General features: G+C 43.8%; 1 protein-coding gene across 2 annotated transcripts in view; it reads right to left on the bottom strand.

The window, feature by feature from the left end:
* DOCK2 (dedicator of cytokinesis 2) overlaps nucleotides 1-16,300 on the bottom strand; it is a 2,833,934-nt gene that overhangs the window by 2,709,272 nt on the left and 108,362 nt on the right. For both annotated transcript variants that reach the window (XM_069654309.1, XM_069654310.1), the window contains exon 2: nucleotides 12,510-12,593. In XM_069654309.1, coding sequence (XP_069510410.1) covers nucleotides 12,510-12,593 — 84 coding nt within the window. The remainder of the gene's footprint in view (nucleotides 1-12,509; nucleotides 12,594-16,300) is intronic.

Raw genomic sequence — 16,300 nt, 5'->3', positions numbered from 1 at the left:
TAGCAAAACCTCACAATCTCCTGACACTTCTTGCATAAGTGCAGTCCTACCAGACCAGTGTGGAGAACATAGGTTACATTGCTGAAAGTGATTTCAAGACTCAATCAACCCCATCTAGAGGGACCCTCCAGTACTTTGGAGTTGTTGAGAGAATGTTCCTTATCAAAGGGTTACAAAAGATTCACTTCTCAAAGTGTGGCCGTTCTATCAAATTCTGATGGTGGAAACAGCCCTGGCAGTGGTACAATCTGGGCATTCCAGACTGTCTGAACTAAAGTTATGTAGTTTGTGACATCAAGTATTTGCTTTAAAATTATTTGTTCAAGATATCATGCAAGTTAATTGTTTATTTATGGAAGATTTCATGTATGTGAACTCTCGGATGGTACCCAACACAATTAAATAAGCACTGCAAAGACACATATCAGTTATTACCTCTTTTTGGGATTCGTGGTCTCTGTGAACCCTTTTACTCGAGGTCCATACTGCCATGGCCAGAAGAACAAGCATTGGCACTGCCAATAGTTTTGGCTTTTATTGTTGCTCTTTGCATTTTTCATTTATAGGCACCAAGGTGCAAGGAAAGTGCACAGTTTGAAAGGTGGATGCAGTAAGGGGTGCAAGTGTGCAATAGAACGAGAAGAGGAATAGAGTAAGGGAGGAAGCCATTGATAGAGGGTGCTATCGATGATGAGCAAGAGGAAATATCAGCGTGAAAGGTTATGAGTGAGAGGGTAATAAATAAAGCGAGATTGTGAGAGGAAGGATAAGAGGTGATAGGGAGATGGTGGTAAGAAGGTAGGATGGGGTACGGCGGGCGGTGGGGGTAAAGAGCGGTGGTAGGGTTGAGTAGAGAAAGAGGGGGTAGGGTGGGTGTATGGGAGTATGGGGAGGGGGTGGGTTGGTGGGGGTAGAGAGGGTGAGGGTAGGTTAGGTGGAGGTAGAGGGAGTTAGGGTTGGGTTGGTGTGGGTAGAGAGAGTGGGGGTGGGGCCAGAGAGTGAGGGTATGTTTGGTGTAGCTAGAGCGGCATGGGGGCAGGGTGGGTGGGGCTGGAGAGAGTGGGGATAGGTTGGGTGTGGCTAGATAGAGTGGGATGCAGGGTGTCCATATCCAGGTACACCCGCAGAGGTTCCAATTGCCATGCTATGGCTGCACATACACTGAAGTCACTTCCCGCAGTGTTACTCACTCAATATGCTAATTAGTCCACCAACTTACATTTGTAGGACTTGTAGCCCAACAGAGAAGTGGATAGGCTATATTACTATTGGGGTCTTTTACAATGCTATATCGAAGGTGTGCTAGTCTCTATCCAACGTGCACATCAACAATCTAACTTTGTAAGCAGTAAAAACCCTAGTCGTCGGATCAGCAAAACCAACCCCTGACTATGGGCACATGCATCAAGCCCTAGAAAGCAGGAGTGTTCAGGGACATGGCAATATCTTATCTGTGTGCCAGTAGGAGCCCTGTTCACTGCAACCACCGCTGGTAGAATGAAATCCCCAGCTGGCAGTGACACCCAGAGCAGCCAGGTGAAGAGAACATCCTGGGCCATGTGAGCTGGGTGATGGTGCCAGACTGCAACGTGCCATGTTAAGATGACCAGAGAAAAGGAGGATGAATGGCACAGACTTCATGAACAGCAGAGAGCGGAAAAACAGTGCGAATGAGACGCACTGGCATGAGGAAGGGGTAGGTCAAGCCCGCGAGAGAGCACTCCCTGCAAAGATACAGCATAACATCAGAGGTATGAAGAGCTCAGGCTTGACTCAAGGCTTTGGGCACAGTCGCGGATTAAGGATGGGCCTGATCATCCTAAGCACTGCTCATGCAGGTAACCCTAAGGTGAGCGTGCCCCACACATAGGAGAGCACCCAGCCTGTGAACAGCTATAAGGAAAGGAGCACTAGTGGGTGGTGAGCTCTACACGGGTTGGAAGGAACCTGCCCTATTATTACTAGCCATGATGAGGAGCATGTGCTTCTCCAAAGCATAGGCCGGAAGCCACTGCGATTATGGCACTATATATGGGTATAGATTGGTAGTATGCATAAGAGGTTATTAAATCATGAACAGTAACTTATAGACAGCTAATAACAGAAACCAACTTATACCAAAGTGACCAGTGTAAACTATCCAATCGGGGCCCTGGGGCTTCTTCAAGATTCAAACATGATGACACAGTATTGGGTTGTTCGGTAACCAGTTGAGATTCTGGGGGGAGGAAGAGTCTCCTGTGCACCCCCTAATAAGGGGACAGGGTGGAGCCAAATTAGAATCTGCTTGTCTTTAAGAGTTTATTTGTATGCAAGTTTGTGTACAGCATATATTGTCAGTTAATTGTTCAAGATTAAAACTAACATAGAAAAAAAACTGGCCAGAGGACAACCCATTTGTGTTACTTGTCTCATTTAGTCACAACCAGTAACCATCTTGTATCTGCCAGGGAGTGCACAGAGTTTGTAATTTGTAGGTTGTGACAGATACCAATTCTGTTGCCCCCCCGACCCCCTACAGGCTGACTCATTATGGGGTCAAGGAGTGGCCATATAGTGACTCCGGCAGTAGACTCTCCTGTTATCTTTATGGAATGTTGATTTAATTAACATAGAGCACCACTCTAGAAGGTGTGAGGTGGGCGTGGTAGTAGTGCCTCTCCCATGACCCTGGTGCAAGGGATAGTCAGTGGGCCAGAGTAAAAACACCTGGGCTACTTATGCTTAGAATATAAAATCAGTCAAGAACCCTGCTCCCTGAGCTCGTACTGAAACACCACTTTGTTGCCCTGATGCCCAGCCCCTCTCACACTGAACCCCCTAAACATATTTGCACTGCCTTGAAATTCAGAAAGCTATCCATCCATGCACCATACACTGGAGTCGAAACCACCTCCCAAAACACATTCAAAACTTAGCAAAAAGCATTTACAGTGGGTTGTAACGTGCACCCCCACCTTTTCAAGGTCACCACTACACCGCTCAGCGGAAATCACATGGGCAAAACATGACTCTTGAAACCCGACTCCGGACTATGGAACTGAGAGCATACGAAGCAGTAGACAAATAAATAAACGAAGGCTCAAGCTAAACTCATATGCCCAAGCAGGGTCTGAGACATCAGCAAAGTTGGTGAGTGATAAGTGTAATAATTGTAGAAGCACAGAGAGTAATAATTCAAAATGTAGGGTGAGGGGATGAAGATTGTTTTTTTTTCGCATCCCTGAATACAGGGGTTGGGCTTGTTTGCCATATATGCTCGCAAGATGTAACATGAGGCCATTTTGAAAACAAAATATCTAAGGCCACCTTTGGTTCCCAGTAGAGCACTGCTTCTAAGGGCACATTGTTAGTACCATGTCAGAGTTCCTAATAGAGACAACAGTGTTGCCATTGTACTCTATTGAAAAGGGATCTTCCATATCATGACCCCTTCAATTTTGGCTATTTTACATATCCACATCAACACTGAGGTCAGGGCGGGTTGGTAAACAAGACACCTGCCTCACTAGATCTCAATGTAGCCTCATACTAATGGAATGCATCTTGGTGCCGCTGTTGTGGACCACAACTATAAATTTGGAGGTCAAAGGTTAGTTAACAAAGGAAATGCTAAAACAGTAAAAGTTCGCAGGGTAGCATTTTGCATTCCTTGCTCGATACAACATCCCATGTTTTACAATGCAGGAGTTTTTGCCGAAATAAAAGAGAAGTGAAACATGTAACATATGTTTCAGCTTCCCCATTTACATTGCATAATGTAACATATGTTTCAGCTTCCCCATTTACATTGCATAATGTAAGATATGTTTCAGCTTCCCCATTTACATTGCATAATGTAAGATATGTTTCAGCTTCCCCATTTACATTGCATAATGTAAGATATGTTTCAGCTTCCCCATTTACATTGCATAATGTAACATATGTTTCAGCTTCACCATTTGCATAATGTCATTTAGCCCGGGGGATTGCTGCTGCTACTAACTTAAGGCAATTCAAGCATTCTCTAAAAGTGACATTTGGAGTGGTCACCCATAAAGAATATCATGAAAAACTGTAATCAGGCTGCCCTGGGATGAAGTGTGGCGAGATCTTAGAAGAATCTGATCGCAGGAGGACACATTTCACAAGTGGGGGCTGCTGAACAGGGCAGGTTTTTTTTTTATGACTTTATTTTCAGCTGACTATTACATAACAACAAAGACATTATATGGAGTTCCACATGCATACATTTGGACACATTACATTAGTGATGTGCTAACAATTCTGGATTCACAGCTTTAGCACTCGGACCAGTTTGCATCATCGTCCGACTCCTCCTGGGTGGCATTTAGGTAACTCCTGAGAGGTCCCCATATGTCTTTCGGTCTGCAGGTGGCCGATACTCCTTTAACATTGTTCTCCTCGCATTCATGTACAAACATTAGATCCCTCGGCCATGCTTGAGAGGTGGGGCAGGAGGGCTTGCTTTCCAGCTTTTGAGTATGTTCCTTTTGGCCACTGCGCCTGCAGCCAAAAAGAGTCTGCAGGTCGTGACTGACATCTTACCTATATCCCCCAGTAGATATTTCAGTGGGGTGATCGGTATATGTATGTCAAACTAATATGTCGCTATCGATAGTGGCGACTTCTTCCTAGTAGTGTCTGATCGATGGGCATTCCCAGTACATATGTATCGAATTTGCTGCTGGAGCGTTGCATTTCGGGCAGTGTGCTTGTTTTGAGGGGTCGAATTTAAACACTTTACTGGGGGTGATATGCAAATGATTCAGTATTTTAAACTGGATTAATCTAAAATTGGCACATAGGGAGAAAACAGGGCAGGTTTTAACGAAGTTACAGCAATTGCCAAAAGTAAAACTCAACTAAACAGCAGGTGCACACTAGCTGTGCTCCCTTTCTATAACCCAATTGCTATGATCGAGGTCAACGCAAAACATGAAACAGACGTGGGAAAATCACCAATGCAATCAAATCAACCAAAACTGTGACAGCGTAAGGCTAATGGAGTAAATAACATGTTATGTCAAATCCTGCCACCTAAAGTGCAGCCAAACAGAGATGCAAACACCAAAACACAAACACAGTTGAGCAAGAACTCAAGGCGTTTGTGTGGTTTACGGACCTGTCTGCACTACACGCAGTGGCGTCGCCAGGAATGAAATCTAGGAGGGGCACAGATGGGGCCAAAGATAAAAGTAGGGGGGCACAGACAAAAGTAGGGGGGAACATGGTCACTGCTCGTCTTAGGTAGGGGGGCACAAGAGGGGCACAGGATTTCACAGGGGGGCCTCGCCCCCCCCCCAGTGCCCTCCCCAGCGACGCCACTGACTACACGCTATATTACACAAACACCATTTAAACTCATGGCGATAATACTCACTTCATTCTGACCATATCTTCAACCCCTCAACAACCAATCTGCAATCAGATTTGTTTGGACCCCATTTATACGGAAACTTCAGCATTCCAGTCAATGGCCCCAACAATACCTCCAACGCCAGGAATAAACACACAAATAATGGTAGGTCTCCACTACCACTTGTCCCTTCAGCTTCTCACCTCCCTGGCACTCATGTCGCTGCACCCAGGACCTCCACTTAGCAAGGGGGAGTGCTCTCTGTGCTCAAGCGCTTTGGAGTAAAACGCTATATAAATACAATAAATACAAATACAGTGTATGCCACCTCCCCACACAATTCTTTCTGCCACCCCTGCTAATCCTCCACTTCCACGTGCCCGGACACTGACACCTTCTTAGACACTTTGGGCATACTATCACTGAAATATCCACTCACTGGACTACAGTTCTAGCGTCTAGTGCTTGGGGTTTACTTGTTGAAGCACAGTCATTGTTCAGTGGCTGACAACCTCTCTATCTGTCACTCTGTCTGCTAGGATTCGCAGTCCTGTTCCTGGAACAGTGCGTGAGGTAATCACCCTGGATTAGTAACCGCCATCGCATAGCTACCCTTGCTCTCCTTAATTCTAAGGATAGGTCACACAAGTATTCCAAATTAATAAAAATATTCTTGAAATACTTCATTGATTTTTGATGATTTGTAAATATAATTAAAGTGAACAACATATTTCAAATGTAAATACATTATAGTATATGTACATGATGTCCATAATATTGTATTTAATTAAGATGCTAATTGAATATACTTAATGTACTAAATGTTTGAACTAGCTTAGAACTCATTAAAGCCTGAGCAAAACTCCTTAAAAAAACAAGGCCCAGCTGGTGCTTCAGCCATTTCATTGCCAAGTAGTGGCAAGTTGCTATGGCGGAGCAGACGTGTACGTCACTGATAGACTGCACCCCTCACCTCCGTCATACTGGATGAATAACAAGAAGACACTGTGCATAACACCAGGTATTATCCCAATATTGCATTGAGTGTATGAGAGACGTATGTACTCAGACAACTGTATCAAATGTACCCTCGTACTAAGGTGGTAGCAGGAGACTTGCAGGCAATACTGAATATCGAGGAGTTGAGAAGAAGGATTGGCAGGTGCAAAGTGATGTCATAAGGAGAAGATACAGTGACACACTGAAACGATATAAGTGTACATTAGAATGAAGATGTTACTGAGGACACAAGAGTAAACATACATACAAGTAAGAAGAAACCATATATTCAAAGAAGATAAGAAACCAAATGAGCAGTGAATGTATATACGCAGAAACGCAAGGTAAATGAGCCATATAGAAGCTTGCTGCAGTAGAAAACATAACACGGGTGACGCAGCCATGTTGAAAAGATGGACGCCGGTTCTCAATAATAGTAAGCAAAGAGCTTGAATGAGAGAGACCAGAGCTGCAGAGCTGACAGAGGCTAGAAATATAATTCCTGCATGAACAAAGAATAGCTGCTGGCCAGAGATCAAGGATGCCACAGTGAGAAGTTGCTGAAGGGTAGAAGGGGAGGTAAAGAGAAAAAGCAATGTACGCAGAACATATTACTCGTAGATTAAGTAAACAAGCAAACATTTGCAAATGCCAAGTGTTGACAATGAAAGATGCAGAATAGCCTACGTTAGTTACAGCAACCACGTTCCAGAGGCCAAGAGGAGTAATGACACCCAGCTTAATTGAATTAAATAGAATTAAATAAAAGGCGAAATGGGTGAAATCGTGTTCTCCTCACAAATGAGTCAGAACTCAAAAACAAGTTCAAGGCGTATTCATTAAGCTCCAAGTTCAAGGAGTATTCATTAAGCTCCAGATTAAGATGGTGGTGTAGCTACACTCCCCTGAAAGTGCCAGAGAAACAAACAGCTTGAAAAGTCAACTACAAAGAAGAGACCTTAGCTAAAGACTTGGCTGATGAGAGATGGTAGACTAATTGGGCAAGATGGTAGTAGTCTGGCATTGTTCTCTGCACCTGAGTTTCGTTTTGCTTCCGTGCTGCCAGTGACCCGAGTGTCCAAGGTTGGAAGAGGATGTTAACCTATCATGAGGGCCTATGAAACGATGAGCATACAATGTTGCATAAGCCAATCGGCTAGTGTTATACTGTTAGAGTCTGTATTATACGTAGTTAGAGGGAAGTTTGAGGCTTGCTACCAGAGGAGGAGAAGCCAATGAAATAACTAACACTTATAGACTCTATAAGTAGATATGTTCCCCTAAGCAATCCCTAAACCCGACAGGTTTTATTATTTGCCACGTAGGATGACATCATAGCTGACGCACTTTGATATAAAGCCTTTGTGTAACGACTCTGCATTGTGAATGTGTGGACTATGAACCGTTGTTCACCAGATTGCCTTACTTTTTTTAATTGATAATTAAATAGTACTTTGCCTTATTCTTTGAGTCTGTCCGGTCATTTGCGTCCAAGACTGTTTATTATGGTAATCCCATCCTGCGCATAATTACACCCAAAAAGTGCTACTGCACATTGGCATGCCACCCATAGACTGCTCCCAAACTCCCCTTTCTCCTTTCTCTTTTACAATACCAATGTTTTGGGCATTAGGTGGCGCCAGCGCCACCAAATGTGGCAAAACCAAAAATGTGGCCATGGACAGTAAGACTTAGAGGACAGTGAGGCAAATGAACGCACGTGTCCTTTTGAAAGGAGTTATAGTTTGGTTTCTCCATTGGCTTGGACAGAAACCTGTATTAATACAAAATATTATACAAATACAAGGTTAACTCGCCGTCAATACAGAAAATAAAATGCCTTTACATCAACCAGGTTTGCTTTTTTGCACTTTTATAAACAAGCAAGGGCATTCAACTAGTATAAATAGGGCTTAATTATGGTTTTGTTATGAGGTATGTTTCTTTGTGCCAGTTTCCCACCACCTCTTTCCTTCTCTTCGTCACCTACTTGACTCCTCCTATTGTTCCCACTTTTTCAGACAGAAAACATACATAAATATAGATTGGTAGCTACCAACTGCTGGGATGTATTCCAAGGTGTTGTTCCGGGAAACAATTAATCGGCAAGGTCAGCGAAGCTCGAGTTGTCTATGTGTCTATGTGGGTGCCCAGAACCCGAAGGAGGCATGCACCTTGTAGTTTAAAGCTTCCCAACTATAATAATGTGTTGTATATGTCCCCCTGCCACCACCATTTTCCAATCCTTGTGCTGTCTGCCATGGACCAACATTGCAAGGAGTATACAGTGAGTGCCTGATGAAATATACACAACATGAAAAATACCAAAGTGCATTATAAAAAGATCGGCGGTGTGTGAAAAATGGCTGTACTGTTGGGGTAGTTCTGTTAAATCACCCAAGTCTACAATGGAGTCCCATGGATTCCAGGAATGATGATCAATGCTGCCAGTCCACCACTCAGAATCAGGCAGATGTACTGTGAGTGCGAATGGTAAACATAGAAAATGAGTTGAACAATATTTTCTGAGGTAATGCTGCTAAACTTGCAATGGGGCCCCAATACCTTGTCCCCTCACCCAACAGTATTTTAAAAATCAACACAAAATGACATGACCGAAAAATGTTGTATCCCCTTCCTATGATCGCATACGTTATTTGTGACGTCCATAATCTCCTGCTATGACGTCATTTCAGGGGAATACTGCATATGGAAATGGAAACAGTCGCAAAGACATAGACAACATATATCATGGCACATTTCCCATTACCCATACTAAAAAATGAGTGTGCAAGTTCTCCCATTGGCATGCCTTGTTTACCTTCCTCATTTTCACAATGCGTCTGAGTAGTTTTGTGTTTCACGGTGAATGTCTTGAATTCAACAATTTTAATCAATGATGTGATCCCCTCCCCTCGTCCCCCCAACGTGAATATGACCCCCCACGTTGTTTTCCGATAAACATGCCATGGAATCATTCAGGTCTTAAAGGTGAGTACCTCATCCCTAAAAGTGATGTGCAATGGTATATGCTCTATACAGCCACACAGCAGTGTTTTCCCTAACTTGTGTTAGCAAATTAAACCTATTAGTGGTTTGAAATATGTGGGTTTTATATCTTTCCTTCTTGGTCTGATGTTAATTTGTATGTATGGCTTCAACTCCCTTTGAACAATTTTAAGAAACATGGTGAATTGTTGCATTCATTGTTCTAACTACTTCTACGGTATTTACAGCTAATACAGAGATGTCCCAAATATTTTCATTTAACCCAGAAGCAGAACCCATTCCTCAGGAATACCTACCAGAAAGAGAAAATGTTATTGTCTTCTATTATTTAATTCATTCATTTTATAGCATCATTTCTGAAACCTGATGTTGACAAGTTATCCCCCTCCCCTATCCTTGCAATGTGTGGGCATGTTGCCAGTGTGTAATATTTGCTTCTGTTACCAACCAAGCTGTCACAAGTAACCCATATTCGGCAGGGCATGTCCTTATGTCTGGTTATCTTGCACAATGTTGCTACATGCATGACATGGTGCCTTGTGAGACGTTGTTCTTTGCTGTGTTTTTGTTTCACGTTTTCCTGTCTCTTGTTGAAGGGAGAGTGGGTGCCTGATCCACAGTGAGCGTGATGGCTGCGTATTGAAATTCATTAGTTCAACTCCTGACAGCAGACCAACATCCAAAATGCACAACCTCGACATCTGTGCTGCGTGTGCTTCTACAGGCCTTACTTTAAAATGTACCGCAGCCACCTCTTGCAGCCTTCGGACCCAAACTTCTCCTTTCTTTGCTCCTTCAGTCTCGCTGTGTAGCTCTCTGCACATACCCCCCTCTTCCAGCTTTTCCACGCTGCTGCTTGAGGACATCAGAGAGCTGTGTACATGTATGGGTACCCCTCTCTCTCTCTCTATTTCTGCCACAGTCTGTTTTCCCCAACCCTTTCCGTGGGCTGGGCACATCTATTGTTGCAGGGCTCACACACTGGCCATGGTTTCAACAGTCTACTCCCCAGGCTCTCCCGTTCAAGGCTCTTCAGACGTGAGGCTAACTGTCACAATACTCGTCTTCTTTAAATGTGCTAATAAACTTTGAGTATTACCAGTGCGCTAATGCTTGAATTTGTTTATTTTAATGAAATGATATAGAATGATTGAGATTACCTTACAAGCAAAAATAAATTCTCATTGATGATAGTTGCTTTTTCTCCAATAATCAACTAAATTCATTGCATATTAAGCCCTGAGGAAGCACCCAGTGACTTATTAAACCAATGAAAGTACGAAACACATGTTAGCCAAGTGTAGTAGTATAATGTTACAATAACGCCAAATAGCGGTATACATGAAATGATTGTGGAATTGGTTATTTATAACGCGCTTAATGCCAAAGAGGTTTCTTAGCGCGGATCCGGGATTCGAACCTGTGTTGTGTTGCTCTGCATCATCTTGCTGCCAAGAAGGCAAAATTGCCACTGAGCTATACTGCCTGTGTCTGATATGACTCCTCATCTTTCTACGTTTTTGTTTTTGATGCAAATTCTATCAAAATATTCTAGTACAGCAAGCATAATTGGGCTGTGAATCTAGTTCATTTTGAAAGAATATCTCAATTTCAGAATAATTGTATCACAATAAACAAATTCAAGAATCAGTGAACTGGTAATGCTCAAGCTTTATTAGAGTTCTTGTTACATATGCATAATAACATATCTGCTGCTGAGCACCAGCAGCAGCACATATCCTTACCAGGGTCAGAGTATAAATAGTGTGGTGCAATTTGGAACACCTGTCACGGTAAAAGCAAATGTACTTTGAATGTGCCTGGGCTAATCTTGACCCTTTTGGTGCATTAGACATGCTTAGAGCTCAGGGAATATACACAGCATTACTGCCTGCACCAGGAGCCTTGAAGAGCACTGTGTCTTAAAATATGCCCAGTTTTGGGATATATGAATGGCTATGAAACCTTCAACCACAACACATTAAAGGTCCTGGCTGAAGGATGCTCGACCTTGATCAACCCTTTGTAAAATGAACCTTAACCGAGGGTTTCTGCATTCCTGTGCATTTAGTCCACCCAGAAAAGCTCAATGAAACCCTGCAAGGCAGAACACAATATTGGATGTCTTATGGTATTTTGTATAGCGCCGGAGACTGAAAGTATCTGCTTCAGAGTACTGAGAGAAAAGAAGGAATAAGTATGAGTGGGTGGTAAAATGAAGTAGAGGGAGAGTTGTGGATGGACGGATGGCCTTTACTGAGGTTGCGGCATTCAAATTATTAACCGAAAGTCAGATTTATGAGGCCAGCAATACATAATCTTGTTCTTAGTGAAATTATGTTGCCTGCCTAACTAGGGAGATTCAACAAGCCAACCATTCAATAAATAGATTCCCAAGGTTTGGGTTCTAGAGATGTGAAGTGAAAAATCCTGAGAAAGACGAGGGGAAGGGTCAGGAAACACTATCAAGCCCAGCTCATACTGTTTGGGGTACATGTCTGTCCATCTGATTTAATGCCTACTTGATGAACATTATGATCACTGATACAACACTTTAAGCAATACGTTTATGTGTACAAAGTTAAGTTTAAAAGGGAGTGCGGTTGCCCCTCTACTGAGAATTAACACGGGTCAAATACCCTGTTCTATGGAATTTCTTCCACTCAGGGTGGTCTATACCCACGTTTAGCTCACTTCACCCTTCACAGAGGAGAAATATCCATTTGCATATCAGTCTGGTCCCACCCACAAGGGCAGTCCAGCACCGAAATGCTCAGCAATTCTCTGGACAAGGCAACATTCACTTGATTAGGGTTCTAAAGGCACTTAAGAGTCAGGCCACAAACAAAAGCCCTTGCCCAGATGAAATTCTGATTAATCTATTCAAAAGCAAATAGTCACACATGAGCACCACTACTGACAAACACCATGAAAGCATTGATAAGAGATATAATTCCTGCTGGGATCAGAAATTAATTGTGCAAGTGTACAAACAGGAGACAAACCTGGCAAGCTCCTATCGTACATCTCTTTCTTAAAAAGTATATCTAAACATTTTGCTCACATTTTGCACCACAGTAAACACAAATAATGTCATGCAGTCAATAAGATTCAGAGAGGGAGTAGTCATCATGTTTCTTACCTTCACACGACTCCAGGATGTGCACAACATCACCAATCTGAAGAGAAAGCTGTCGAGCTGCCGTAGCTTCAAAATTATATATTGCTGTAAAAGGCGATACATTGAAAGACATTTAGAATGCAATATAGAAGGTCAAAATACAGAATGCTAACCTATAGAGACATTGTAATGGGGGCTATGTTAGATCTTAGGTGAAGGTGGTTCTTGGACTACAAACTATCCGTCATTAAAGACACATTTTTCTTTTACCATTTTGTTTTTGGTGAGAGTGTTGTGACGGTCATTTCCAGGGAAAGCGAGTGCTATCTTTCAAGCAGGATAGAGGAAGCAGTGTGACTACTAACATAGAGACAGCACCAAAAATGCCAGGGGGCTATGTTGACGATTCATGCATGTTGTTTAGAAAGTGCAACCTAACCCAAATCGCAAGCAATAAATAAATAATGTAGTCTGATCAATCTGGTTTCCATGGTAAAGGCATGGCCTTATCTATGTGCACACATTTGTGGATGGTCTTTTCATTCATGGATGGATCTAACAAGAATCCTATATACTGCAAATGCAACTATACAATTTCTGCTTTTAATATGTTTATGGTACTTTGGCTGCAACTTTGATTCCTACACAATTCATATTTTGAAGAAATGTTCAATTATATAAATGATCACCGCCAAGTGATTGATGGAGGACCCTAGGAATGAATCCATATCTGAGACTTAGGTAATCAATTGTGGGCGGGATGGTAAATCGTGCGCTGTCTGAGTAGCCCTCACTAAAAGAGAAGGCCCCTCTTTTTGGGGTAAGATGGACCGGCATTTCGTTTTTGTATTGGAGATCTCTGATAAGCGCATTATTTGGCCTTCTCAGAGATGGCAAATATAGGGAGTATTAGTTCCCTAGTTCCAGCCGCTGATAGTCCAAATGTAAACAGAACTATTGCCCCCAAAGACAATCAGCACAGACAACCCTGGTACCTCCATCCTACCACCATCACTGCCAGCGACCTCAAAGAACAGGATTTCAATATTTGTATGAAGTCATTTTTAAAGTGCTGCACAACATTGTACAAAGTTGCCACAATTATATATATATATATAACCAAAAAAGTAATGGGTGGAAGGTTTTGAATGAATCTGAACCACTGGCACTGCTCTGGGCAACCTTCCACACCACCGTATTTTAGCCCGCCTGTGCCATTGAAAAAGGGTTTCAGCCATACGCAAATCAGTCATATACTGCCACCAATGTGAGCAGCCCTGCCCAAACTGCTAGGCCAGATCCCCTCTGCAGAGAAACACAAGTAACCCAAGATGTGCTTCGGCCTTGTTGGACCTCATCAGTGAGGTGCAGCTTGGTCCCATGTGGCACAGCGAGCAGGGGGCCCAAGCCTTGGCATACTCTCGCTCACATATGGACACAAAGCATAACCAAAAGAGTGATGGGTGGAAGGTTTTGAATTCATCTGAACCACTGGCACTGCTTTGGGCAACTTTCGACACCACTGTTTTTTAGCCCGTTTGCGCCATTGCAAAAGGGTCCAGCCATACGCAAATCAGTCAAGTACTGCAACCAATGGGAGCAGCCCTGCCCAGACTGCTAAGCCAGGTACCTGACTGATTGCAAAAAGAAGACCAGATCTGTTTAGATACCCTGAAGTCAATTTTATGAGGTGAGCCTGTCTTAAAAGTTCCCAACTTTATCAAGGAGTTTTTGCTTCAAACAGATGTGTCCAAAGTAGGGGTGGGGGCAGTTTTATCACAGGAATATGATGGAGTGGAACATCCTGTGCTCTACATCATCGGAAAACTATTCCCATGAGAGAGAAAGTATGCCGCCATTGAATTGGAATCATTAGTGATAAAAGAGGCCATAGGCTAACTAAAATATTACCTCACAGGTAGAAAGTTAGTTAGTCACAGCCCATTCACCCCTTACTCAGCTTAGTCATATAAAACAAACCAACTCAAGGATAATGCGCTGGCTCATTGATCTTCAACCCTTCTGTTTAAGTGTGGAACACAGAAAGGGAAGAGAGCAGGGGAACATTGATTTCCTGTCCTGTTTTCCATTGGAAGATGGGAAGCCAGCAGCATTAGGGGAAGGATATATGAAAATCCCGAGATGTCATCACAACTCTCAGAGGGGGAGCCTCTTCCCATGAGGCCAGCGTGGTGAGGCCGCTACCTGATATTCCCGCTGGGCGTGTTACTCGGTGGGAGAATCTCTTGGGAAGAGGCCTCCCCTCTGGGAACAAGGGAGGACATCTCAGGTGAATACACTATACCCAACCTCCACCCATACCCTACACACTTCTTCCATCCGTAGACCCCTCTGTTAACACAAACTCCCATGCTGAGGATAGACCCATGTATTTCTGTAACATCTGTGAAGTTAAGATCACCAAAGGTACTGGGAAAAAGAAGATCATTTAGAGCCCCAGGGGTTTGCCTGACCCAAGGACTGGGATGAGGTGGTCCCTAGGAAGAGTAAGGACTGACTCTATAGCCCCACTGCAGGTGTGGACATTGCACCAAGGTGTTGCCTACAATATAAAAAGGAAACTGAAGAAGGACTCGATGTCTTCAGTCTGTGACGAACCCGGGAGTTTCGAATCTTGTTCAGGAAAGAAGAACCAGGTGGAGCGGCAGACGCAGGCAAGCAGCTGTGGAAGTCCAGAGGAGGTCACGCAAGAAGTGGACTCCCCGCCAGTCATGAAGAACTATGTGGAGGCACGGCTGTGAGAAGCTGGAAGCTGAGAAGCAACCTGCAAACCCAAGCAGCCAAGGGAGAAGGAACACCAGTGTTGCCGTAAAGACACCCAATCCCAGGGAGAAACGGAGAGCTACCGGACCCCAGTGAAAGGTACACGGATGATCAGGAGGCCCGGTAGGGACAATGGACAGGCAGCAAGAGGGCTCTGCACCAGCGGAACACTTCCTTGGCCCAGTGGCATCACAAAAACCATTGACCACCAGAGATGGATCTGGGACGCACACCAACAAGTGAGGCATCTCCCTCGCATCAGTACTTGGTGGGAGAGTTTAGCCAGAGGAGCTAAACCTAAGAAGGAGAGAAACAGGGGTCTGGAACCCACAACAAGAAGCAAGGCATCTCCTCGCATCAGTACTTGGAGGGAGGTGAGCCAAGGGAGCTGAACCTAAGAGGGAAAGAGAGAGAGAGAGAGAGAGAGAGAGAGAAAGAGAGAGAGAGAGAGAGAGAGAGAGAGGGGTCTGGGACACAAACCAGGAAGCAAAGTATCTTCCTCCTGGTTGCTACTTGGCAGGAGAGTGAACCAAGTGGGCCAAACCAAACAGAAAGAGAAGTCAGGGCAGGGGACTGAAAATCCGTAAACAGCATGGATCATCTTCCTTGTCACAGTACTTGGTAAAAAGAGTTACCAAGTGAGCCCAATCAAAGAAGAGAAGAATCAGGGGTCAAGGGGCCCTTCCAAACTCTGAGAACGGTGTATTTGAAGCTATATAAGACATGGACCAGGGGATGGGAGTCATTCCCCTTGGTGGTAGTGAATTTGCGAAACTAAAGTGAGAGAGAAACCAGGGGAACACAGTAATTCTCCCTGATGATCTGGAACAGTGCTAACAAGTGAAAAGATAACAGCAGATGGGAGTCATTCTCCTGGTAACCAAGACTAGGGGAATTGAGTCATTCCCCCTGGTTATATTCAACTTTGTCTTTTTGTGTTGTGACCTGGGGAAGGGAGTCATTCCCCTGGCGTTATGAAAACACTGAGAGCAAAGACACCTGGAAAAGGGAAGCATTCTCACTATTGG

This window comes from Ambystoma mexicanum, chromosome 3q, assembly GCF_040938575.1.
Source record: "Ambystoma mexicanum isolate Mex_15411 chromosome 3q, UKY_AmexF1_1, whole genome shotgun sequence".
Taxonomy (NCBI): Eukaryota; Metazoa; Chordata; class Amphibia; order Caudata; family Ambystomatidae; genus Ambystoma; species Ambystoma mexicanum.
This window is presented reverse-complemented; position numbering and strand designations above follow the sequence as displayed.